General features: G+C 45.6%; 4 protein-coding genes across 8 annotated transcripts; 2 read left to right on the forward strand and 2 right to left on the reverse strand.

Moving 5' to 3' along the window:
• Positions 1-441: 441 nt before the first annotated feature.
• On the reverse strand, positions 442-5,773 carry LOC112884020 (pentatricopeptide repeat-containing protein At4g39530-like). 5 transcript variants are annotated; one of them, XM_025949314.1, is made up of 6 exons: positions 2,740-5,773; positions 2,577-2,648; positions 1,669-1,785; positions 1,174-1,246; positions 908-993; positions 442-795 (listed from the first exon to the last, which is right to left on the reverse strand). In XM_025949314.1, exon 1 carries the CDS (start codon positions 5,595-5,597, stop codon positions 2,919-2,921), a length of 2,679 nt encoding a protein of 892 aa, XP_025805099.1. In that variant the 5' UTR covers positions 5,598-5,773; the 3' UTR covers positions 442-795; positions 908-993; positions 1,174-1,246; positions 1,669-1,785; positions 2,577-2,648; positions 2,740-2,918. The 5 variants fall into 5 exon arrangements, with proteins under 5 accessions (XP_025805099.1, XP_025805096.1, XP_025805098.1 ...); XM_025949316.1 differs by having other exon boundaries at positions 448-798; XM_025949311.1 differs by having other exon boundaries at positions 908-1,246.
• Positions 5,774-9,700: 3,927 nt separating this feature from the next.
• On the forward strand, positions 9,701-15,086 carry LOC112886899 (protein MLN51 homolog). The gene is made up of 11 exons (XM_025952919.1): positions 9,701-10,366; positions 11,398-11,500; positions 11,579-11,985; positions 12,079-12,773; positions 13,275-13,389; positions 13,655-13,777; positions 13,893-13,945; positions 14,071-14,116; positions 14,211-14,387; positions 14,625-14,707; positions 14,798-15,086. The coding sequence occupies exons 1-9, from the start codon at positions 9,858-9,860 to the stop codon at positions 14,236-14,238; spliced, it is 2,079 nt and encodes a 692-aa protein (XP_025808704.1). The 5' UTR covers positions 9,701-9,857; the 3' UTR covers positions 14,239-14,387; positions 14,625-14,707; positions 14,798-15,086.
• Positions 15,087-15,981: 895 nt separating this feature from the next.
• On the forward strand, positions 15,982-21,397 carry LOC112887300 (heavy metal-associated isoprenylated plant protein 37-like). The gene is made up of 3 exons (XM_025953440.1): positions 15,982-16,568; positions 16,694-16,769; positions 20,789-21,397. Exons 1-3 carry the CDS (start codon positions 16,335-16,337, stop codon positions 20,938-20,940), a joined length of 462 nt encoding a protein of 153 aa, XP_025809225.1. The 5' UTR covers positions 15,982-16,334; the 3' UTR covers positions 20,941-21,397.
• Positions 21,398-22,345: 948 nt separating this feature from the next.
• On the reverse strand, positions 22,346-24,441 carry LOC112886052 (calcineurin B-like protein 4). The gene is made up of 8 exons (XM_025951804.1): positions 24,132-24,441; positions 23,905-23,987; positions 23,750-23,809; positions 23,540-23,648; positions 23,384-23,436; positions 23,174-23,254; positions 22,940-23,052; positions 22,346-22,801 (listed from the first exon to the last, which is right to left on the reverse strand). The coding sequence occupies exons 1-8, from the start codon at positions 24,211-24,213 to the stop codon at positions 22,747-22,749; spliced, it is 636 nt and encodes a 211-aa protein (XP_025807589.1). The 5' UTR covers positions 24,214-24,441; the 3' UTR covers positions 22,346-22,746.
• Positions 24,442-25,839: the final 1,398 nt, after the last annotated feature.

Raw genomic sequence — 25,839 nt, forward strand, 5'->3', positions numbered from 1 at the left:
TTCGGCACGGGATCACCAGCCACCGTCCGATCCAAACTCCCGGTCGGGATCACGAGAAAGATCGTTCGGAAGTGGCGTGTTTTGAACGACACACGCTGCCAACGTGTGATGAGCTCGGCGAGAGACCGGGAGCTTTGTGCTCGTGCTGTATGCCCTGCTGCTGCCAGAGGTGTTCATGTAGCCAGAGAATTGGAGGCCCATTCCCGGCTTGCAAGGTACAAATCGGGTCGCAGTTCGCAGATCATTGAAATCGTTGGGTTAGTTTTGGTTCAGGTCTCAGCTAATCCACGCTTGTAGCCATCATATTTTTGCATCGCGTGCACTTGCCATGCATACGGCCCTCAAGCTTCTCTGCACTTTTTCCCCCGGAAAAAGAAAGGCTCGCTGCAATTTCTTTAGAAGTTCAGAGCTCAGATCGGAAAAAAAGGAGAATGTGCAAACAAAAGGAGAGCCGGCAACCTCTTGAAGTAAACGGAACAGTGGTTCATTGTTTCTTTCATAACATGCGCAATACAAACGTGATACAACATTGATCAAATGGAGCAAACAATTCCATTGAATCAGAGTCACGCCAAATGTGAGCCTCCGAGGATAAGTAATTGCTCCCGGTGAAGATGAGGTTCGAAGTGAACAGTCGCCATAGCCCAAGAGGGAACTCTCTGCTAACCCCTCTGTTAATCTACTTTCGACTGTGAAGTAGGGCCAAACCTTTAAAAGCCTCTCCTGCTCGATCAAGGTGCTTCTTCCTTTGTATTGATTTTGATTAGGTTGCCATTCTCCTAGCAGTAGCAAAATCTACTTGAAATTGGATAGATGAGCATCAGAATAAAGTAGGGAAGATAAACATCACAGAACAAATCACGTCGACTTCGATCTGACATATGTTTCAATAGGAGAGAGAACTCACTGGGTTTGTAGTACTGGTGAATGACAATACGGGAGACCTTAGCAACAGTTTCCAGAACAGCAGCTGAATCCAGCGTGTCATCAGGCCTGTACAGTACAAGTATAAATAACACAATGCCTAAATCTAGTTCTCGCTATATACAGCTTACAGCCTCAAGTCAGTACAACAATACAGTATAATCCTGATGCACCAACCGAAAAAATAAGGTGCATGGCAGTTAGGTTATATAATGGCAAAAATGCCTTGAAGTTTCTTGCTTCAGACACCTGCAGTCCACCAATATTGGTGTTTCACTGGGTGATGCTGTGGGTACCTTCTCTTCTATTCTTCTTTCAGGCCCTGATGAACGACAGAACAAGCAAGCCATGTTAGCATGAGACCTCTCTTTAAGGAAAATATTGTGCTAGCTGCGTATGCCAGTACATATTAGTGTGAATATGGCTTAGAAAGACGAATGTGTAATACAGTATGATCAAACAGTTCTATGAGTATTGTTTCAAGCTACAACACTGTATCTGTTTGGTTTACGGAACTCGAGACATCTAGCTCCAGCACCATCAAATAGGAACTGCATAATTGGCCACAGCAAGGCAGAGCAGAATACATGTACTATGAATTAGTGATCATATGGTGGGTGAGAATGTCATACTATAGTAAGATCAGCTTCCTGGTACCAATCGTATTTGAACTTTCAGAAAGAACACACATCTCAGACATAAGTTCCAAAAGAAATATAATTGTAGGAGAGCGGACAAGCTTACGTTGATGTTGCTGAATTTGCATATGATAGCTAGGAATGATGCATCAAAATGCACGCCATTCTTCAATTTTGTTCCTTCTGCTGTAATACCCATTTCATGCAAGTTTAATGCCAGTACCTATCAAAATGAACAAATATTTGCTAAGCCAGAAATGGATTCACCAATCATGGGAAGTATACGATGTTAGGCTTGACCAACCAGAAGTCAGAACCTAGCATGGGTAATTTTGATGGAATAGCAAGAAGAAATTTCAAAAGAAAAAAAAACAGATTGTTTTGCTATAGTTCTTCTACATAATAGTTATTTGCAATTTCATTTTACTAAAGATTGAACCTACACAGGAACTAGTAGGCCTTGCATGGAACACACAATGCCAGTTGGCCATAGACTATCGAACACACACGTTGCAAAAATACATCCACTGATCCATGCGTTCTCATTTCACTATAAAGGAAACATCTCCTCAAGATATTGAATACCAATATTACACAAAAGGCAGATCAAGTGGTGTGACCGCAGAACGAAGCAATGATATGCATATAGTCTTGGTGTGTCAAAGCTATGTTTCAGTGTTGATAGATGAACCACAAAACAGAAAGAAGTCAGATAAGAAAATGTCGACTAAGGCTGTGTTCTTGGGCTCATTCACTTGCTTTTAAGTTTGATAGTTCCACAACTACACAAATGAAGCGGATGGATATTGGCAAATGATGCAAAATAACTGACTAAGGGACTGCACTTCTTTTTTTCTATACATGATAGTTGATATTATAATTGGACTAGGCTAAAAGAGAGATTAATACTTATACAGTGCAAGATGGAATAGCAGCAAAAGAGGTATAGGTAAAAAGCATGTGCTTAAGGCAATTTCAAAATTTGTTTAACAAACTTTATGAACCTTAACTCACATCGATGTTCAAAGCTCAAGCTGATTTCCCCAGCCTACTTTCCCCTCATTTGGAAATGTTTGAGCGTGTCTCCTGCATGAAAGAAATTGTCAAAATCATTATATGTTCACCATATACTGAAAAGTGAAAAGTAACAAAAATAAAAACATGGAGTGCTAGACACCTTTTTTATGCCAACCAGCTCATCATACACTTGAGTCGATCTGAGAAGTTGCTGATGCATGGACTCTGGCCTATGCTAGTTGGTTTTCCTTGCTTGCCAATATGTTGACATGGCAGTTCAGTTTTGCTGAATAAAGAATCGCAGGCCAAACTCTACTTCTGATCATGCACTATAGTTTGTCAAGGAGGAAAAACAAGTGCAGGGACACTACCATATCTTTTCACTGGTTCCACATTAACAAATCCTACATCCTTTATCTTTGAATTTCCACCATCAATGGAAACAACGAGGACTAAATGATCAGATTTTCTGCTGCCCTCTTGAAACAAGTTAAATAACTTAATCGATCCATATATATTTCCCTGATAGTTGCCATCGTTGTAATATAGCAAAAGCTTACTCCTATTGTACTTGGCATTTTTTCCATTCTCTATGTTGGTCTCGATCCCAAGTTCACGTCCAACCACATGAATGGGAAGTGGATTTCCATAGAATTGAGAAGCAGCAGCAATGTAGTTCTTCCGAGCATCAACCAAACTTGCATGGTCATTCTCTTCATCCAATGTGAACAACCCAACTTCTTCAAGATCTCTGCTTGCGTACCTTTGTTCTGAACTGAAATTATCTGTCGTATCCTGTTCTGGAACATTGCCTGCCAAAGTTTCTTGAGAAGTTCTTATTGATTCAGTCCAAACATCAGATTTTGTGTACATTCCTACAAGTGCATTTGTGACATATACATCAGAAAGCAGGCCCATTTTTATGATGGAAGCATGCAGTTGTCTTCCCAAATCAATAGCACATAGATCAGCACAACCCCGTAAGATTCTTGCGAAGGTGACACGATTTGCACGCAATCCACTATGCTGCATCTTAGAGAAAAGCTGAAGAGCTTCATCACTGCATCTGTTCTGAATATAACCCAACATTAACATGGCATATGAATTGATGTTCCAACTCTTCATGCTATGAAAGAATCTACAAGCACTTGCAATGCATCCGCACTTAACATAAAGGTCTATGATAGCATTTCCAACAATGACATCCAAGCATTCAGAACCAACTTTTACAAGGTAGCCATGGATCTGCTCACCAGCCTTCTTTGCTCCTATATCAGAACATGCACCGAGAACAATTGAGAAAGTGAACTGATCAGGACGCAGACCAAACTGATATTCCCTATAAAAGAGCAGCAGAGCTTTCTCTGGCAGGAAATTCCAGCAATATCCAGAAAGCATGGCATTGATTACAACTAAATTTTGTGGGAACACCGCATGGGAAAATAGCTCACCAGCGCCCTCAATGCTATGGCATTTTGCATACATGTTTACTAGTGATGCACTGACGTAATCAGCAAGTAGCAGCCCAAGTTTAAGAGCTAAAGAGTGAATCTGCCTTCCCTTATCCAAGTCCTGAAGACCGGTGCAGGCATTCACGACAGTAGCAATACAATGCTGATCTAGAGGTGCTCCAGCATCACTTAACTGCTTAAAGTAACTGCATGCTCTTTCATATTGGAGGTTCTTGACACAGCCTGCCATGACTCCAGCCCATGATACAATATCTGGTGATTGCATAGTTTTGAAGATTGATTCCGCACACATCAGTGATCCAAGTTCAGAATATACCGACATAAGAGCATTGCATACATTAGTATAACAGAACCTTCCAGTTTTCAAACTAAAAGCATGCATTTGTTGAACCTCCTCTTCTATTTGACATATATCTAGCACTGTAACCATGTCTCCTTCTCTCAAACTGAGACCTGAAGAAAGAAAAACTTCTGCAAGTGTCACTGCTTCAACCTGACAACCATTTGAGTGGTAGCTTGAAATAGCCAAAGAATACAAAGATGCATCAGGCCTTCTAACTGCAGCAACAAGCTTTCCAATGTACTGAGTTTCACCTACCCTCCCGGCTGACTTGATCAGTTCAGATACAACAAAACAATCTAATCCCAAGCCCACTTTAAGTGCGCAAACATGAATGTTCCTAGAAAGATCAAATGTTCCCAGAACAGCCGCAACACCAGCTACTACCCTCAAAGTCACCACATCCACTGCCATGCCAACTCTATGCATATCCCGAAAAAGCTCAGCAGCCTCTACGAAACAATTATTCTCAACAAAACCAGAGATCATTGCATTCCAAGCAACGGAGCTCTTCACTGGAATTTTATTAAACAGCCTAATAGCATCACCCACATTGCCACATTTCGCGTACATGTCAACAAATCCAACTTCCACAAATCTATCAGCGCCCAAGCCAGATTTGACCACCAACCCATGCACCATGAGCCCAAGCTCCATGACACCAGACCTGGCACAGGCGTTCAGCACTGATGAGATGACAAACCGGTTTGGCTTCACCTGATCAGAGGACAAGAGCTCCTTGAATATCCCGATTGCCTCAACGAAGAGCCCACGGCTGGCGTGCGCGGCAATGACGGTACACCAGGACGCGACGTCCCTGTCGGGCATTTCGTCGAACAATTGGCGTCCGGCCGCCAGAGAGCCTCCTTTGGCATACGAATCCAGAAGGACGTTGGATACGAGCACGTCGGACGCAAATCCGCGTTTAACTACGTGCGCGTGGGCGGCGGCGGCGCCCGCGGCGAGGGCGTCGCGCGCGCAGCGCCGCACGAGGCGCACGTAGAGGCGCGCCTCGGAGGCCGGGAAGAGGAGCTCGATGGGGCCGACGATCTCCAGCACGGCAGAGACGGTTCCATGCGCGCGGGCATTTGGAGCACCGGAGGCGGGTACGGAGGCGGCGGCGGCGGCGGAAGAGAGGAGCCTAGATGGGGTCGGCCTGGAGGGGAGCGATGAGTGTAGGAGTAGCAAAGAGAGAGATCTTAACATAAGCGAGGTGGTATGCGGGTCGCCGGGGACGGGCGACGACGACGGAGGAGGAGGACAGGGTCGACAATGGCGTCGTCGCCGGCGGCGGCGGCGGGGCTTGGAGCATGGAAATGGGGGCCCAATCTTGGAGCCAGATTTGTTGCAACTTGCAGGCGCGGATTCGTATCCTTTTTCCCATTACCACACTGATGTTGTCCCGCTTATCGCTGCCGCACGATCATAATTTGGAGGGTGTAGATTTACCCAATTACAGGCGCCAGATCTTTGTATGCGGCGCAAAACGGACTCATGGTGGGCTTGCCGCTTGCGCAGCGCAGGGTTGGTTCACGCGTCCAGCTTTTGTAAAACGTGAAGCCCAATCGAAACACGGATAAGTTCTCCAAATTTCAGAAATCAGAGGCTTTTGCAGGTGCTTTGGATTTATATCTTTATATTTTTTTAACTAAAAAGATAGAGCACGGCAGTTTCATATAAGAATTTGTGCCCCGTATATTAAGCGAAACCAGGCTAAACCTTACTACTGTCATTTTTTTTGTATTTTAAAAAAGAAGCTCAAATCACAAGCTCAATGGGCACTCTGTGTGGCTAAACTTGGGCCAAGGCATCACATAACGACCTACTGCCTACATAAGTTAAGCAGAAAGTGGACAGCAACACTGTCAAACTAGCAGAAGCATGTTCTGCATAAGCAGTTGCCGCGTTTGGAGCCAACGATGCCTTGCCCATTTAACTTGTTCTCTGAAGACCAATATCTTTAGGGAACCTGTTGTGTTATTTTGAAGATGCATTCAACGTAAGCGCTCACCGTTTCATGTTGCTTTCAACATACTACACACCAGTTGCAAAAACCCACATATAGTAGATCAGAAGAGTATTTCATTCAGAGCACCATGACATGACAGAAATATATTTTGATCTCAACCATATGCAAATATTTATTATTCTATTGTTAACGCGACGCTCTCTATCTGCTCAGGAGTGCTCATGGGTGTGCCTTTCACAGCAGTGGTGGTCCCGGAAGTTCTGGAATGATGTAAGCTGCAAAAAGTAGCCCATATGACAGATGAGGTTGTGCTCTCAAGTTACTCGGAAAGAAAAATTGAGGTGGTGCACCAGTAATTACCGGTTCCGCATCTGGCCCCGGGTGTAAACACTTGTCCAAACCTGCGCCCGAGACTAACAAGCCTCTCCACGCTTATCTTCTGCTCGTCTTCTAGGGTGAGGATAGAACAAATGCCAACTAGGTTACTTTTTAACACGACACCGGTGCATTTGTTACTTGGGGTGTGGCGGTGTGGGGGATGCTTTTTTATGACAGCCATGCAATGTTTAAAAACATTTCTTCTGTGAACGTAAAAGCTCCCATGAGCAAGCGCTACAAGCATAGTAAGAGCTAAGGCAAAGATCAGAGGTCGAAGGATTGCCTTAGTAGTGGACATTCCTGCAGTACTAGGACTGCTGCTAGAGATGTGAACCTTACCTGCACCTGCACACATCTTTATATAGGCATGTGGGAATCCATGTCTAACAACTAATCAATGTCCATGAGTCTTCGATCATTTGAGAATCCATGTCTATCAACGACTCCAATCAACGGCCGTGCATCTTTGATATAGCATGTGAGAATCCAGGTCTCACTATGAATCAATGTGTGCACATACTAACGGATTATATTTGTTTCCATATGGAGCTTGTGGGAATCCATATCTAATTACTACTCATTGTCTATAAGTCTTTGAAACAGCATGAGAGAATCCAAATCTAACTACTAATCAATGTCCATGCATCTTCCCCTCTCTTGCTTATAGCTAGATCTCGTTGTCTATAGCTAGATCTCATGCCTGTTTGTCTAAAACAAATATATCTATGCATCTTTGATATAGCATATTCAAGCCTCACTACAAATTAATGTCCATAAATCTCCGAACGGGTTATGCTACTTTGATGACCTAATTACGAAACATATATAGTATGTGCAGACATTTCCTTTTAAAAAATACCAACATCATCGCATCAAAATCTGAGTTGCCAAATAGAACAGCTGGTTAGAAATCTTGAATGAACGATAGGAATAATTTTCTAAAAAATGGTCCTACCATTTATTTCGTATGCCGCACCAGGAACAAGTGGCCAATAATGTTAAATTGTTAATGTAGTAGTTTTTCCATTGACCAATAATTTTTGAAGAATGTATAGTTATAACCCATGTGCTATTCTAATCCTAGGTTTATCTATACCTAACTAATTACTAGATAAATTTTCAGTAATAGCTACTACGTACACACTCTTTTACTGAACGCGATTCGGTAATTTGGTTTAGTAATTTCCGGTCGGTTTGGTCGGTAATTTGACTGTTGGGCATAGAACAACCGCTACAACTAAAATGTAGAATAACACTATCGTAATTATATTATATTGTATTATTGTTTTCTATGCCACTCAATACAATTAATTGTCATGTGCTTGTGTTTACGTGTCTATGGAGTGGACCTAAAATATTGACACGTTTTTCTAGTATTAGATATTGATCAAAGCTGTATATCCATGATGATTGGATGATACATCTTTCTTCTCCCCCACTCTCTTCTTTTAACTCGGCATCATACAGGACATTCATATAATCTTTATTTTTATCTTTATCTATTTCTAAAGTAATGATTGATTCCTTGGTCCATTTTGGCTTGAGCCTAATTTTACTTGGTGGGCGAACGTCCTTTCTTTCCTCCACAGTCCACGGCCTGTTTCTCCTCTCTCTTTTTAATTGCACACTCCCTTTCAACCGACGGCTGGCCGCGTGCTGTGAAATCGGCGACGTCTGCTCCCCACTTCATGCCGCCATGTCGCCTCCTCCTTCACCAAGGCCTCCTACAACTGTCTCCTGAATCACGTCCGTCAAGTTCCACAACGACTTCAGGACGAACTCCAATGGTTTGGGTGGGGTCGGTCGTACCTCAAACTTTGTAGCCAGCCACTGCTCATGCTGCGCACCCTACAGCTCGGATCACCGGCGGCACTTGAGACCATTGCTGCCAATCCAGAGATATTGATCATCCCCGTAGGCTCCCGCCACCGCTACAGCTCCCTCTTTCACCCGTGGCATCGTCTCCGCTTGCCCTCCGCGTGTCACCTTGCAGGCTGGAGCAAGGATGCAAGCAACCACACGTATGCTCGCAGCGGTAGACAGAGAGGAAGAGGTACAGACCAAAGGCAAGAGTTGAGGCCTAGAAATTTAACAAAAAGCAAGGCACCCAGGGGAAAGTGATAGGAAGACAAACAATAGTATGAAACTGGGTGGAGTCCTTAGTATTTGCACGGAAAAGATACGAAGAAGGGAGAGTGGAGACAATGGAAGCACATTTTAGGAACGGAACGATTGATTTATTTGGAGAATTTGATGCTGGCGGATTTAACTTATTTGGCCATTGGTATCATAAACAACTAAACATGGGCACCGGTTTGAGAAGAGAGAAGAATTGGAGGGGGATGTGCTGGGACACGATAATGATGGGATGAATACGTGGTCGGTTAGCACCGTAATTTTTAGATTTTAGAGTGAACAGTAAACCTAATATATACCATGAATGGCTGTCGGCTCCATCCGGTTTCTTGACAGCGAGGATAAGTAAATGAACTCTATATTCTTCTTTTTTGTTATTTCTTTGTCCATAAAAATTGAAAATAACAAGTTAGGTTGAGCCAAATGCAATGTGTCCATAAGGAAAATAAAATTAAAATGCTAGACAAAATTATAAAAGCCTAATACAAAATCCACCTAAAATCATTGCCTTTTTAGTTATATACACAAAGTGATATAAAAAAAATACCAAATCATGTCCGTCCGTAGCAGCGCAGGTCATATTTGCTATGTGATTATACAATGCACTAGGATTAGTCTTAGTTTGTTTTTTAATTCAGTCTTAGTCTGTTTTCAAGTGGGCTAGTAGAGTCCTCTTCGAGACTTCGACAAAGCCTTCATAGAAACCGGTTAGCGGGGCCCACATGCAGTGGTCTATGTGGACCCGTCCTGCCAGTGTCCAGGAAGGACATCTTCAATTCGACGAGGATTTGGACAGTCCAATGTTTTTAAATCTTTTTTAATCTCATCCAACCTCTCCTCCCGTGGATAGCAAACCACCCGCAAGAAGCAGAACAACCCGGGGAAGCCTCTCGAACCTTCCAAATTCCGTCGAATCCTTCCCCGTGCCCTAATTCCCTCGCCGAAATCGCGTGATCCACCTCGCGATCTCTTGGTTCCCAACAATGGCCGACAGGGAGAAGGCGGAGGCGGAGGCTGGGGAGGAGGAGTACGAGAGCGACCTCGACGATGCGCCCCTGGCCGCTCTGCGGCGGCGCGACGCGGCGAGCGACGACGAGGGGCAGGAGGACGCTGAGGACGGGGGAACGCCCTTGAGGCGGAGGAAGGCTGGATCCGACGCGGATTCTGACGGGCAGGGCGCCCCCGAGGTGTACGATGAGGGCGCCTACGACGATGGCGAGGAGGAGGAGTACGAGGACGAGGAGGAGATGTACGAGGAGTTCGAGGAAGGGGGTGGCGGAGGGCGGAGGGTGGCTTCCGAGGCGGTGGCCGCAGCGGGGCAGGAGGAGGGCGAGGCGGGGGACGGGAAAGTTGAAAAGGAGGATGAGGCAGCGCCAGGGGAAGAGGAGGAGAAGAAGGGGAACGAGCCCTACGCCGTGCCGACGAGCGGCGCCTTCTACATGCACGATGACCGCTTCCAGGAGGGCCGTGGGCGTGGGCGTGGGCGTCAAAGGTTCTGGCCTTTCCTCCTTCAATTTTGTTGCTTATCCTGCTAGTATTATTTCCACAATTGATATGAGAAGTTCGTCGAAAAAAACAGTTGATATGAGGATTGGACCATGAGAAGTTGCATTGTTACTTTTTGTTAGCCTACTTCATCTGCAGCTAACTACAACCCTTTTCAGTTTGTTCCATCTGAGGTTATCCAAAGACTGCATTATGTTGACCAATGAGTAATATTGTAAAAATGCAAAAGGATTACAGGAAATGTTATTCCAGTTTGTTAAAAAAAACTTGTGATAAAGCTGACTTATTTAATTTCCATGCATTTACTTAGGGCATGAAAATAGCAAGAGTATGCGCTGTACCATGCATGTTGAGCATGATCCATAGGACCGGTGGCCATAACCTGTGCATGCACAACCATTGCTTATGACATTTCATTATTTTATAGAAACATGGAGCAAAAATTTCCCATATAAAGAACATGGAGCAAAAAAGTTGAATCATGATGTGGCATTAAAGAACTTTCTTTTGTTTTATATAGTGATCTAGAGTTAGCGTGAAAGGATACAAGAGTAACTGTGAAACAAGGTAAATGTGATGTGAAGCTTGGAATTGAAACCATGTGTCTTGTGTTTAACCGATGGAAATATATCACGCATCATTCTAGCGCTTAGCACAGTAATTAATAATTTAATGTGCATGGTAAGGATGATATTAATGGAGTGAAGTTCTGGATGGAACTTTGGAAAAATGTTTCTAGAAGTAGGCACAGGAGGCATCTACATGATTTTTCTTGTCGATTGTAACATCTAAAAAATGATACTTTATATACTGTAACATTCTTTTTTTGAAAAAAAGGTGGCCTAACCGGTGAATGAACTGTGTTTTGGGCTTAGTCAGACTAGAGAACTTCAGTTTTGTTTGCATGAATGTTTTACCTTGACATATGGAATGTTGATGTGATGCACGGTCATATAAGCTTGATATGTATGATTGAGATTTTGATCGATGTTTAATTCTTCCATCTTGCCCATGTAGGAGGATAGTGAACAGTAGAAAGTTGTGGAGTCCTAAAGAGGATCAAGCCTGGGTCCATGACAGATTTGATGAGATGGATCTGCATGATTTTCATGGTGAAAATGTAAGTGTTATGGCTTCTTTTGTATTTATGCATGCATCTTTTCTTAACAAGTTGCTGTTTCTTCAACTGTACTTTCAGCCAAAAAGAAATCAAGGAGGTCACTTTAGAGGACGTGGTGGTGGACCCGGTGGTAGAACTCGTGGTATTAGCCGTGGTAACTTCAGAGGCAACATATCTCGAACATACTATCATGATAATAGCAAGAACTACAGCTATGTTCCAAAGGATTCTCATTCTTACCATGAAAACACCAAGAATGTTCGACATGCTTTGTACGATAATGGGAAGAACAGAGTTCCAAAACCATCTCGTGCTCCCTATGATAATGTCAGAAATAATGACATTGTTCCCAAAGAATCTCGCACTTACTATGGTGATGCTAAAAGTCAAAAGAATACACCAAGAGTAGCTCGAGGAAGAGGCTCCAAGCGTTATCAACCACGTTTGAGAAGTACAACTGATACATCTTCAATGCAAAATAATAAGTGAGTTGTCTTTTTTGAGCAGTCTTGTATCTTATCACCTTTTCATATTATATATGACTAATGGCGGCATTGTTTATGTTATATCACATTCAGATCTCAGAGTCTTGAAGACACTTCATCAAATACCAACTTGGGACAAAACCAAGCCCAAACATCAAATTCTCGACCAGAACAAGTTCATCCAATTAAGCAAACCATTGCCTCAAACTTGAATTCGGCTTCGCCACCATTTTACCCTTCGCGGTCATCCAATCAAGAATTCCCAGTTAGTCAAGGAGGCAATGCACAACTTAGTAGTACCTTATTGAGAGGGAAGGCCTTCGTTCCATCGGTTGGGCATGTTGAAGCTGCTATGAAGGGAATGAATAGACCTGCACTGCATCCGGTTGCACTGTCATCAAATGGTCCATTTCCTATAGCCACTAATCAAGCCAACAGAGATTATGTTCAGCCTGCACGTCCAGTTGTTCAACAAAATCGAGTTCAGTCACCTACACAATCAGCACCCAGGATGCCTGCCCAGATGTTTGGTGCAAGATTCAGCAATAGCAATAAAATCTCACCTGTACAACCTACATCAACAGTTTTGAGTGATGACCCAGAAATTTCTTCACCCAGCGGATCAAACAAATTTGATTCTCGATTAACAGTTAAGGGGCAGCCTGGTGACCAAGGAGAAGAGCGTACTTCTTTTCTCTATGGTGGAGCTCAGGTTCTTGGCGCTACAGGGGCAATGGGCCTTACACTTGGTGATCAAAATTTTCATGGTGCCCCAGCACTGCTGCCAGGTTTGTATTGTCATTCAGTATTATATAAGTTTAATAACATGAGTGATAAATTCTAACATGGATTAGGACAAAAGAATAGAATATAACTATATGAAAGACTTTACTTCTTAATCGGTACTAGGCACAGTCTACTGTGCATTATAGGCAGAGTAACATGAATTTCGTTTGACCTGTACCAGTTTTGTGTCTCTGTGAAGCATATCAAAGAAATGAACCACTTGAGCCATAAAAAGAAAGCAAATTTTTATGTACATAATAATGGTATAAGTGGAGTGAAATGAGTTTTCAATCTTGTGACAAGCTACAAAATTAAAAAAAAAAAACGTTTACTGCCAGATCTTAGGTCCATGGTGTTATGGTGATCGGGTTACCATTTCCTGGTAAATGGGTGCTAATATGGGGAGTGTGAACACATCATTCAGTTGCTTACCATCTCCTCTCCATACTTAATTTATGCATATGCTTCATCAATCCAACTATGAACTTGTTTCTTTCATACAGTTATGCAGTTTGGAGGTCAGCGTCCAGTTGGGCCTGGTGTTCCTTCAATTGGTATGGCTCTGCCAGGATTTGTGTCTCAACAACAACTTGGTCTCAGCAATTCTGAGATGACTTGGTAAGGGGGCTTTATTGTATTAAGTTGGTATTCTTTATATGTTGATGGGGGGAGTATATACTGATATTAACCACGTGAAGTATCATCTTTGTACATTCATATCAGGGTGGTAAAGCAATCTTAATTTTTATTGCACATTTACATACTACTTGCTCAAACTGAGTGATGTCATTATATTTATCAGTTGAATGTTCTGATATTGTACTCTTATTTAGCATGTACCTAAGTATTAACTCTTTTTTTATATATTTTCTAATGACATAAGGCTACCAATATTGACCGGTGCCTCCGGAGCTCTAGGAGCACCTTATGGTTCACCTTATATAGCTGTGGATGGAAGCTATTACCCCCGAACATCTGAACAAGCATCTTCATCAGTTTCTATCAGGTATGTTGGTCTAATGCTCTAATGTGGTGCAATATGCAATTTTTGGATTTCAATTTCATGTTATTAAAGGAGGATGGTTATTCTTTCTGCCTCATCATGCATCTCCTGTATGCAGAGATCCTAGTGCAAGTAATGCCTCTTCTCTGTTGAAGTCTCAAGATATGACAGGTAATAGATCTAGATTCCTTTTTACTCTACTTGACGATTCTGCACCAGTATTTATTTTAAGTTATATTTGTAGCTTTGCCTCACATGTGTCCTAGAAATGTTTTGATGCCTTTCCCCTTTTGCAGAGGTTGCAGGTGATGAACCCAGTCAACGCCAAAATAAACCTCGTCGGTACGTTAATAAATAACAAACTATATGTGATGTGCTAATTGTATGCTGTCTGCTTTAATACTATGTGTTGACAACATTCCACTTTTTGCTGAAGATACTCGGAGATGAACTTTGGCCAATGAACATAGTGATGGTGGTAATTAATGAGAGGACTCTGTCTGCTTTGGGTCTGAGTAAGACCTGTGCAAGATCCAGGCCTTCCTGAGTCCTTGCAACATTTCACTGTCTGATGTCTAGCACTTTGGGCTATCCTGTATCCCAAAAATGCCAGGTAAATCTGCTTCTATTGCACAGCCTCAGATCCTGTAATGGTTTGACTTCTGAAAATTGCTGTTGTATATCTTTCTGTTCACAGTTAAATCTCAGTGAAGTAGTGCAGGACCTGGTCTGAGAGGATGTTTTTGTTAGTGTAGATATTATATTCGAGGAGCTTATGATCTGGTTTCAGTGTTTATCCTCGCTGTTGGTTGTTACAGATTCTGACAAACTCGACACTGCACATGTGCAGGTTTGACAGCTGAAGGTGTCCAAACCCTCACTATGGTCATTTGCTGTGACTATTCTTATGGACTGGGGTTGTTACATTATTAGGTGAGTTTGTCACATTGTAGGCATTTCAAGTGTTGTCCTTGGTCCTTATGCAAGTGAACATTATCTGACCTTGGTGTCTTACATTGTTAGGTGAGATCGTACATGGTACTCTTATGTGCCACATTATCAAGCGTTCACCACATTGTTATAAGCGTGATGGTCATGCCGGAAATCGTGAAAGGTCTCTATTCTGTAAAGCTCGTGTCTCATGGTACTTGGGTTTGTGCTTGCTCGTGCCTGCCTTCTTGGCTCATAGGACTCGACCGACTTGCATCCATTGTGTTTGTGAACCTGTAAACTTGTTATCCGTCCACTGTGTTCAATATTTTTCCACGACAGTATTACGTTTTAGTGGCTAATAGCATAGTGGCGTGATTTATGGTGGTGGATCGTTCTGTTGGGATGCCTGCAACTTTAGGCACTTGGCATCCGAGGGGAAAGGGCATGCTGAGAGCCTGAGATGCTAGTCCATGAGAAAGGCACTATGTTACGCTCATCTGGAGATTTGTCGCTCGTGTTTTTTTTTTTTGATAATGACACTTTTGGAACATGCTCACATTGTCCTGGTGCTTAGAGACGAACTTGCCCTGTCCATGTCATTGCAAGTTCATGGAGGCACGTTCTCTTTGGATAAGCTCAGAGTGTCACCACGGTCACGGGAGCGTGGTGATACAAATGCATAGTTTTTCCCCCTAAGAAGAACAAATGCACGTTTAATCTGAGCCAATGCATGCATCGGGCTTTGATTGAGTTCAGTGCGTGTACGACTACTGCCTTTGCATCACTAAACGAGAGCAGAGCGAACAGAGCCATGCCGTATCGCTGGCAAATCCAACAGGATTGTGTGTGCTGGTCCAGTGCCCAGACCAGTGCGCGTCCCCTGTCCTCCGATCCCACAGCATCAAGCTTTGGAGCAGGACCAGCACCTGCACTGGATCTCAAACGCAGCCCATGGGGTAGAACTCGATTAGCCTAGCCATTTAGGGTCCCTCTCTTTCTTCGCTTCTGGTTCTTGGATCTTAACAAACAATCCGGCCAGCCAATGGGCGACATGGCCTTTCACTCGCAGATCGCTCTTCAGAACCAATGATTGAGCTTTCCCAAAGACATTGTCATCTAGTGGTCGAACAACTATGCAAGCACATTGTCACATGGAGAGATCGGCAGCTTGTCTCCCTTGGGGGTTCCCCAGCTGCAAAATTAGCTGTCGCCCTTAACCCTTCGCTCGTAAGCTGATCGGAGACGCATATAATCTACATGACTACATGAGCAAGACGAGCCCTACCACTGATCGAGGTATCGAGCAGGCACTGTTGGTACCTGGTAGGGGTAGGTCTAGCCACTGACCTACTCCTCGCGTACGGCGTACCAGCCTCTCGCTGATCTCTTGCAGCAGGAAGCAGAGCCAGAGCCTAGACAGAGGTGGCGCCCATGGACGCTGCACCCAGCCTTCATTTACCTTGCATAAGTGGCTAGCTAGATCTCGCCCCCAACCTCGACGAGAGGGAGTACAACGTTGCCTGCTTCTCTCCCGTCCACGTTAAGAGATCGTCGTCGACGCATTTGCCTTGCTTGTATAGTAGAGTGGGGGCGAGAGGGTGGTTAGGTAGTGGAGGGCACGGCGGCGATGAGGCGGCGGCTGCGCATCGGCAGGGTCCTGGACTGCTTCTCCTCCTCCCTGCAGTGCGCGGGCGGCTGCGTGTGCGTCCGCGCGCTGGAGGACGAGGAGGACGCGGCCGTCGAGAGGGAGGCGCTGGTGGCGAGCGGTCGCCGCCGGCAGCAGCAGCTGCAGGACCAGGTGCTGCGCCTCAGGGACCTCGTCGACGGCACCAGGACGCTCGGCTTCCATCTACAGCCCAAGGTACATACAGCTTCTCCACCGCCATGAGTTGCAGTGTGGCAATGTCGCAACCGAGTGCTTGTTGCACCATCGCATTGTCTGGTGTGTTTTTCTTCGTCTTGCTATATGCTTGATGTGTGATGCAGACGGTGGAGCTGAGGGTGTCCATGCACTGCAACGGCTGCGCCAAGAAGGTTCACAAGCACATCTCCAAGATGGAAGGTACGGTACCAATCTCCATCTCCTTGTTCACTGCAATGCAAGAGCGTCTACTCTGTTACCACCAAAGTCGCTCTATTTGCCTGTCAAACTGAATTCAACTCCAGATTCATGCCAAACTTAGGCTACTCTCGATACTTGTCAGGTAGCAAAACCACAGTCCCTTCTCGGTGTACACCTGTCCCTTCTCCCTTGTCTCTGAGCCTGCTGCCACTTTATTTGCATTGGACAGCCAAATTTCTACACCCATTTCGAACCAATGCAAGCAAGACCAACCATACCTCATCAGATGTCTTCTATTCGTCTCCAACCGCTGGATAAAGGGGGTAGGCTGCAGGCATCTTTCTCCTTCCGTGATGTCACAACAACAACGACAATTTAGCCTTTTGTCCCAAGCAAGTTGGGGTAGGCTAGAGATGAAACCTACAGAAAACAAGAATAAGAAACACAGAAAGGGCACAAGACAATGGAAGAGTTACGGGTAAAACAAAAAGTAACAAAGGTCACGGTTCAGGTACGTTAATCGCTAATCTCTAAGCGTTCCTATCCATAACTAATTCCTTAGCGATATTCCACTCCTTAAGGTCTCTCTTAACCGTCTCATCCCAAGTTAGTCTAGATCTAACTCTACCTCTCTTTACATTATCGTCCCGCTTTAAAACTCTACTACGCACCGACGCCTCAGGAGGCCTCCGTTGTACATGTCCAAACCATCTTAACCGATGTTAAATCAACTTCTCCTCGATAGGTGCCACCCCGACCCTATCTCGAATCTCTTCGTTCCGGACTCTATCCCTTCTTGTATGCCCGCAGAACCAACGCAGCATACGCATCTCTGCTACACTCAGTTGCTGGACATGTCGCCTTTTTGTAGGCCAACATTCAGCACCGTATAGCATCGCCGGGCGAATCGCCGTCCTATAGAACTTACCTTTTAGCCTCTGTGGCACCTTCTTATCACAGAGGACGCCAGAAGCCTACCGCCACTTCAACCAACCGGCTGAAATTCTATGCCTAACATCTTCATCAATGTCTCCATCTTTCTGAAGCATTGATCCTAAATACCGAAAAGTATCCTTCTTGACCACCACTTAACCTTCGAGGCTAACGTCCCCATCCTCATGCCTAGTCGGGCTAAAGTCGCACATCATATACTCGGTCTTGGTCCTACTCAGTCTGAACCCCCTCGACTCTAACGTGTGTCTCCACAGCTCTAACTTCATATTAACCCCTGCCCTACTCTCATCAACTAGCACAACATCATCAGCAAAGAGCATACACCAAGAGATATCACCCTGTATGTCCCTTGTGACCTCATCCATCACCAAAGTAAATAGATAAGGGCTCAATGCTGACCCCTGATGTAGTCCTATTTTAATTGGAAAGTCACTGGTATCGCCATCACATGTTCGAACACAAGTCATCGCATCCTTGTACATATCCTTGATGAGGGTAATATACTTAGTTGGGACTTTGTGTTTTTCCAAGGCCCACCACATGACGTCTCTCGGTACTTTGTCATACGCCTTCTCTAAGTCAATAAAGACCATGTGTAAGTTCTTCTTCTCTCTATATCTCCCCATCAACTGTCGTACTAAGAAAATCGCCTCCATGCTCGACCTCCCAAGCATGAACCCAAACTGGTTTTGGGTCACCCTTGTCAATCTTCTTAGGCGATGCTCGATAACCCTCTCCCAAAGCCTCATTGTATGGCTCATCAGCTTAATCCCCCAATAGTTAGTACAACTTTGAACATCTCCCTTGTTCTGAAAGATCGGTACTAATATACTTCTCCTCCATTCCTCCGGCATCTTGTTTGACCAGAAAATTAGGTTAAAAACCCTAGTTAACCATACTACCGCCCTCTCACCCAGGCATCTCCACACCTCAATGGGGATGCCATCAGGACCCATCGCTTTACCTCCCTTCATCCTCTTCAAAGTCTCCCCGATCTCTGCCTTCTGAATCCTCCTCACAAAGCATCTGTTGGTATCATCAAATGAGTCGTCCAACTCCTTCGCCTTCTGGCCCTTCCATTTAGTCTCCTGCACGCATACAATATTTACACGCCTCCTAATTGTTACATCGACTAGTTCTCTTAACTTACCTGTTAGAGACCCTACGTTCCAACTACCTAGACAAATCCTAGTTGGCTCGGCTAGCTTCCTTACACTTCGCACCCGTCGAGAGAAATGTGAAGACCCTTGCTCATTTTTCACTACACCCGAGCGCAGATGTAGCGCGCCATAGAGGCTGCGACGACCCGACCCTTGCTCACTTATCATCGTACCCGGATCACGATACGACGCGCCCCTGAGGGGATGACGACCCGGCCCTTGCCCATTTAACACCACACCCGGGTTCTGATGTAGCGCGTCGCTAAGAGGGTTACGCCCCAACGAATTTCTTATGGGTTTCATTTCTATTTGAGCGGCTGATTTTTTACGCTGGTTCGCCAAACCTAACACAACCCGCCACATTTTCTCATCGCGGGCTTGGGACCGGCAAAGGCAGTGTTTTCTTCTTCCGTGATGTCCACCGGGGAAAAAAACCCCTTACCAATCGAGGCGGTAAAATAGACGTTTTAGTCCCTCAACTTTAAGCAAAGGGTTAAGTTTATCCCTCAACTTTTAGATTGGCCAATATAATCTCTCGACTTTCATTTTTAGATCAAACTCATCCTTATGCTGATATTATACTTTATAATAATATCATCCTTATGCTGATATTATACTTCATAATAATATGAGATTTATGAAAAAGTCATCTTTACATTTAATTCATTCCCTTCTAAATTTATTTAAGAGCTGAACATTACAAGTGTTTAATTTGGAACATAGAATTTTATTTACCCATGCATCGTATTATATTGCCGAACACATGAAGAGTAAAATTAAAGCACGTACCACCATATAAAATATTGCGGAAAGTTGAGCGAAATAGTAACACAAAATGGTGGAAATTGAGGAGGGAAAAACCAAGGGTAGAAAAGATATTTTATATTTATCTCATATTATTATAGAGTGTAATATCAGTACAAAGACGAGTTTGACCTTAAAAGCTCAAAAACAAAAGTTGGGTGAAACCAATTTGAAAGTTGAAAAATAAGCTTGATCCTCGAAATAAAGTCGAGAAACTAAAATATCTATTTTACCGATCGAGGCTGCTGACGCGTGGTACGGCGAGTCGGCGACCATCGAGCCCGGTGCCTTTACGCACCGGCGATCGGTTTACCTGTTCTTCCGGCACGCTGCGCTGCTTCTGCATCGCCGCGACCCTGCATCCTGCCATGGCGCTGTATCTAACCCCGATCCGATCCTCTCGGCCTGAAGACGATCCATCGCGATCACGATCCCGGCTATATCTTCAGCGGCGCAGGACGTCACCTGTTCGTCCCGATCCAATCGATGGCGCAGCTGGGAGGAGATCGGCATTTATTGGTCCGGAGAAGTTGCATTGAATGCTGCCGCCGTATGATACTAGTGTGTACGCACTCCATAGAGCAGTGGCGCTGTGGCAGCACTGTACCATGATACCATCCCGCACCACTGCTGCTGCCTACTGGGCCGCTGCTCAAGCAAAGTCTCAGGGTCATCAGTTCGTGGTCTCGTCAGCGATCAAATCGCGTCGCGTGCCTCGCCATTCGCGGACATGCCTTGGCCATTGGCCATCGGTCGATTGGGGTTGGGGCCGGGGCCCAAGCATTCGCTGCAACCGTCGTCTCATCGCCGCTCGCTGATCTGTCATTGGCACTGTAGCGCGCGGTAGCCCTTCCCCGGGTTGTTCCCCAGCGAAGCGACCCCGCGAAGCACATGCTCGTCCTGCGCACATGTCTGAATCTGAATGCCTCGCATCACACATCCACATCCATCGCCCCATTTGCCAATAGATCGATATTCTTCAGAGCGCCGCGCACCCTGTTAAATGTTTACTTTACTAGGCTTTATCCGGAAGAGATCGATCGGATCGATCTCTGAAGAAACGGCAACAGTGTTATCATGTTGGTCTGGTGGTGCCTGCAGGCGTGACATGGTTCGAGGTGGACCTGGAGAGCAAGAAGGTGGTGGTGAAGGGGGACGTAACGCCCTTCGAGGTGCTGCAGAGCGTCTCCAAGGTCAAGTTCGCGCAGCTCTGGATGCCCGGGCCCCAGCGCACCAGACCGATCCATCCTTGATCCTTCTGAAGATGGCAATGGCATTCGTACACGCATGGCAGCTCGCACACGCACGGCCTGAACCGCAGCAGATCCCGCGAGGGTTCTCGTCGAGCTCGCGCCTCGCGCCAAGACTGGCTCTCGCTTTTACCGCGCCTGCAGGGTGCAGGCCGCAGCGTTTCCTCAAGGCCGAGTGGGACGGTGGTAGGGCGAGCTCTGTACTGGTGTTGCTGGTATACTAGATACTAGTGTCACAAGGGAGTTTGATATCTCAAGGGCTGTACAAATTGCGGTGAGCAGTGAATGGCCTGTACTCTCTCTCTCTCTCTCTCTCTCTCTCTCTCTCTGCAAATAAAATAAAATGAAGTGAAAAAAATGATGCTTTTACCAAGAAGATTGTGTGTGTTTGGATACTGGCCCATGGACAGACTTTCTCATCCGGGGCCATGTCAAGCCCATATGATCCTTTGACAATTTGGCAGATGCAGGGAAATTGATGTGTGTGGTGTATGCCTGCATGGGCACTAATAAAAGACATTAGCTTTCGTCACCAGTCACCAGTCATGCTGCTTCTTACAACTACACGCAGCAGAAACGACGGAACCACTTCAGCAGCTAACCTGCTGAAGTCCATAAGCAATACATAGCTACAACTAGTCACCACCTCATGATCGAGTGGCCCTTCTCCCGGGCATTCTGGTCCACGCTCTCATCCTGGGCTTCTTGCTTAAGCTTTTCTCCCCAGCATTGGAATGAGGTTCACATACAATCTTGGTTCATCTCCCTGACAGCACAGGAAGCAAACCCAAAGGGAGTGCGTTCTCTGGTAATTCTAGCCATTTGGACTCTCATCTGGAAAGAAAGAAACAACCGTATTTTCCAGGACACCCGACAGACAGTCCAACAACTTGTTGATGAAGTGCGCGACACGGCCAGATTGTGGGTGGCTGCAGGGGCTAACGAGATGTTTGGTTTCAAACAAAAGAAATTTTATTATTTAAAAGTATTAAATAAAATTTTATCTAGAAATATTAAATAAAGTCTAATTATAAAATTAATTGCAGAACTTCTGGGTTAATTCGCGGAACGAATCTAATGAGGTATATTAATTTATGATTAGCGGATGGTTACTGTAGCATCATCATAGCAGATCATAAATTAATTAGACTCACGCGGATTAGCATCCATATGTGAAAAGGTTTTATAAACAAATTTATTTAATACTTTTAAATAGTAAGATTTTTTATTGAACTAAATTTTAGCCCTCCGGAACCAGAAGAGCCTAAATCCTTAGCAGCTCTGGTTGCTTTTAGTATAGCGAGTAATCACGTCAGTCTTTTTGCCCCGGCTGGCGGTCTGCCAAGCGGGGATTGTATATGGTTTATTTACGCGCCTCGCGCTTGTAAAACTCTATTTCTCCTTCTTATTAATGAATGCGGAATGGTCCGGATCTTTCAAAAAAGAAAAACATAGCTACAACACCAACTGCTCACAACTTATTGTTTCCTTACAATTACAACTAGTCAACTACACACAAGATTTTAGACGGAAGTATTTTCAGCAGTGAGAGAGCAGCTAGCTTGTGAACTCAGGCACTGCTGCTTCGAACAAGCTTGCTGATCCTATTTACATGCGCAGAAGATCATTGCCTGGTCCTGGTTATCATCTGAAGCTTAACATTCAGATGCATTTTTTCGTCATCGTCATCGTCTCGTTAGGCTGCGGCGTATGCAACATACCTCATGCACCCCGTTGCAGCTAAAGTTAGGCATACTGGAGCTGATGCAACTATGCTTGCTCATACGCTGCTCTACCCGACTATTTCAGTCAGTATTTGGCTTCTGAACGCGTTATAAAGCTGGGAAACGCCATGGTGATGTCCCTGAACAATCAGCAACAATTCAGAAAGTAATCAGTTTTATTTTCTCCTTTTGAAGAAAAGATCACTTGAAAAGGAAAGGAAAGGAACAACAACTTGAGAAATAGTACGATTCCTAGGGGAGATGCATGCGCTACTCACTGCAAGTAGGGGAGTGACATGTTTCTCAACGCTGCCGGGTTCTTCTTCACGAATTCCTCCCACTCCTCAGGATCTACCTTGCCATCTCCATTCGAGTCCGCCTGACTGAATGTCTGCAATCCAAAGTCCAAACAGAGCGGCACAAAATACATGTTAGAATAAAAATGAGATCTTGCAAACAAGCACTTGAAAAGCAGTACTAGTACAGTATCATCCTTAAGTATCATCAATTACATTGTCCACAATCGCCTCGACGTTGCTATCTGAAAGGCAGAGATCAGACTCGTCTAGAAGCGCCAGGACCAACTCCCTGAGCTGTTTGGAAGAACACGGTGACTATTTTAGTTAGGATGAACCCAATACAATGCAGCGTCCAGATGCACGAGTGGAAATCGTAAAACCCTAGCTGTATGTTGCATTGGAAAAGAGAAGAAGAATGCTCACCTCTTCTTTCTCGATGTAACCTGTCCCCCTCAGATCATACAGCTTGAACGCGACTGCACGGAGGATGGGAAATCCAAATCAAACATGTCAAATCCCCCAGCTAGCACGCACGAGAAAGGGTACGAATACGCACGGGCCGGGGTGGAAAGTTCGTACACGCTGTCTTTTCCGATGTGGGCGCTTTAGGGTGGAAGACGCTGAGCGACCGCACGAACTCCTCGAAATCGATCACCCCAGTCCGCTTGAGATCGAACAGATCGAAGACCTGCCGCAGATAACATGAAAAATCGAGCTGTTTAGTGGCGCACGGTCGTCGCTTGCCTGCTGCCAATGGGCAGAGGGGAGAGAGACGGTCTGCTCACTCACCCTGTCGGCGAAGAGGTTGGCTTTCTTGCTGTTCCTGAACAAGGCGAGCTGGAACTCCTCCTGGCAAAGACAAAAACACCCATCAGGCCGGGCAATGAGCGAGCGGCCGATTTCGAGACGGAGATGGATGAAATGGTGAAGCTATCCGATTATACCTTGTGGATGAGACCGTCCTTGATGATGGAGAAGCTCATCCTCTTGTACAGCTCGTACAGCGCCTCCACCTCGTTCACCGTGACTGCCGACAAGACACCACTACTCGTCAGCACGAAATCTATCGAGCAATAATATAATGGAGCTGCTGCTGCTGCTGCTGCTTGCCAAGAACTTAATGGAGCTGCTGCTGATGCCGCGCGGGCAGGGGATGAGATACTGTACTCACATGAGGTATCGGACGCGAGCACTTCGGGCTCCACGTGCCCCGCCGCGCGCGCCCCGAACTGCCTCGACGACGCGCAGCCCATGGCGCAGGTGCCGAGTGGTCCGCCGGACGGGGAAGAAGAAGAAGGCACGGGGGCCCGGCGCTCCGCTCCGCCTCTACTTTGCTCTGCCCGCCCCTCACGCGCGGAAAATCTCGACCCACAACACGGGGGCCTCTCGCTCTCTCGGCTCTCTCTCTCTCTCTCTCTCTCTCTCTCTCTCTCTCGTGCCCCGCTCGGCGCTCGCCGTCTGTCTGTCTCCTGGCTGGAGTCACGGGCCCCCGGGCCAATTTTTATAGCGCTCGCCTCCTCCTAGGCTCCTAGTTAGCCCCCGTTTAGATCGCTTCCAAATGTTATAATTTTTACTCTCTCTCCATCACATCAATTTTGGGACACATGCATGAAGCAGTAAATGTATATAAAAAAATAACTAATTGCATAGTTTAATTGTACATCACGAGACGAATCTTTTAAGCCTAGTTAGACTATGATTAGATAAAATTTGTCAAATACAAACGAAAACGCTACAGTAGCAAAAAGTTCCAAATATTATACAAATTTGCAATCTAAACGTGGCCTTAGTCAAACGCACCCGGAAAACAAAGGCCCCCCCCTGGTGGGCCGAGGGCGCGACCGACAGGTGCGCCGAATCTGGCGGAGGGCGATGCGAATGCGAGCCGCTCCACGAGTGGGCTGTGCTCCACCTCCACCAGGTGGGCTCCATCTATCAGCTGGACCCGGTGAGCTGTGAGCCACGGGTGCCCGCCCGGGGCTCCCACCCCGCGGCGCATTCTATTGATGTGCTGGATGTCGTGGAAGCACAGAAATGGTGCGTGTAGTCTTCACTGGGCTGTCTCCATCTATCCGTCGTCGTCTGAAACCTGCTGCGAGGGATGAAGCTCTCCCACTCTGCTGCCGTTTCTCATCGGTGTAGTAATATTTTTGCTTTCAGTATGGTTTTGTCTGAAACCGTAAAAGCCTCTTGTGTTGTCACAACTCACAAACAATCAATCCTTTTGAGTGGCCAATTTCCATTGCCCTCCAATGCAATGGCAATGAATTAGGGTGGGAGCGGCCTCCCCCCTCTGAGGCTCTGATCCGTGAAAAGAAGAAAAGAAAAGGAAAGGAAAGGCACTCGACTGCAAACACACAGCACAAGACGAGGAGCACACTCCAACCACCTCGCTCACCAACCGCAAGAATCAACGCAACGCCGCAACCGCAGGATCAAGACCTCTCCGTCCGCTGCAGGCTGGACCGCCAACAAACAAGGCTTCAGGTGCATGCACGGATTATAGTAAGAGCATTTCAGCAGATTACCAATAATCGATCTCCAATAGGTATATATAGGGTGATCTCCTACTTACTATTGGTATTACCATTTTTCTTCACTCCCTCAAGCAGATTGCTTATACCTATTACTGATATTTTTGTTCTTGGCCGCAACGCACCCAAATCAGCCCGTATGCAGCCCGTGTATCTGTTCCTAACCTGGTGGAACAAGCAGCACGAGCAACATTCTTCTCTCTCTCTCTGCATTCTTTTTCTCCATGAGCAGAGCTACAGATTGGTGAGTGGTGGAGTCCGGCTTGTCTGCTGCGTCAGACGACCTGGTGAGCGGCCTCCCTGTCTCCCTGTCTGTTCCGTGCCCCTACTCATCGGTACTCCCGG

This window comes from Panicum hallii, chromosome 3, assembly GCF_002211085.1.
Source record: "Panicum hallii strain FIL2 chromosome 3, PHallii_v3.1, whole genome shotgun sequence".
In the NCBI taxonomy this organism is placed as follows: Eukaryota; Viridiplantae; Streptophyta; class Magnoliopsida; order Poales; family Poaceae; genus Panicum; species Panicum hallii.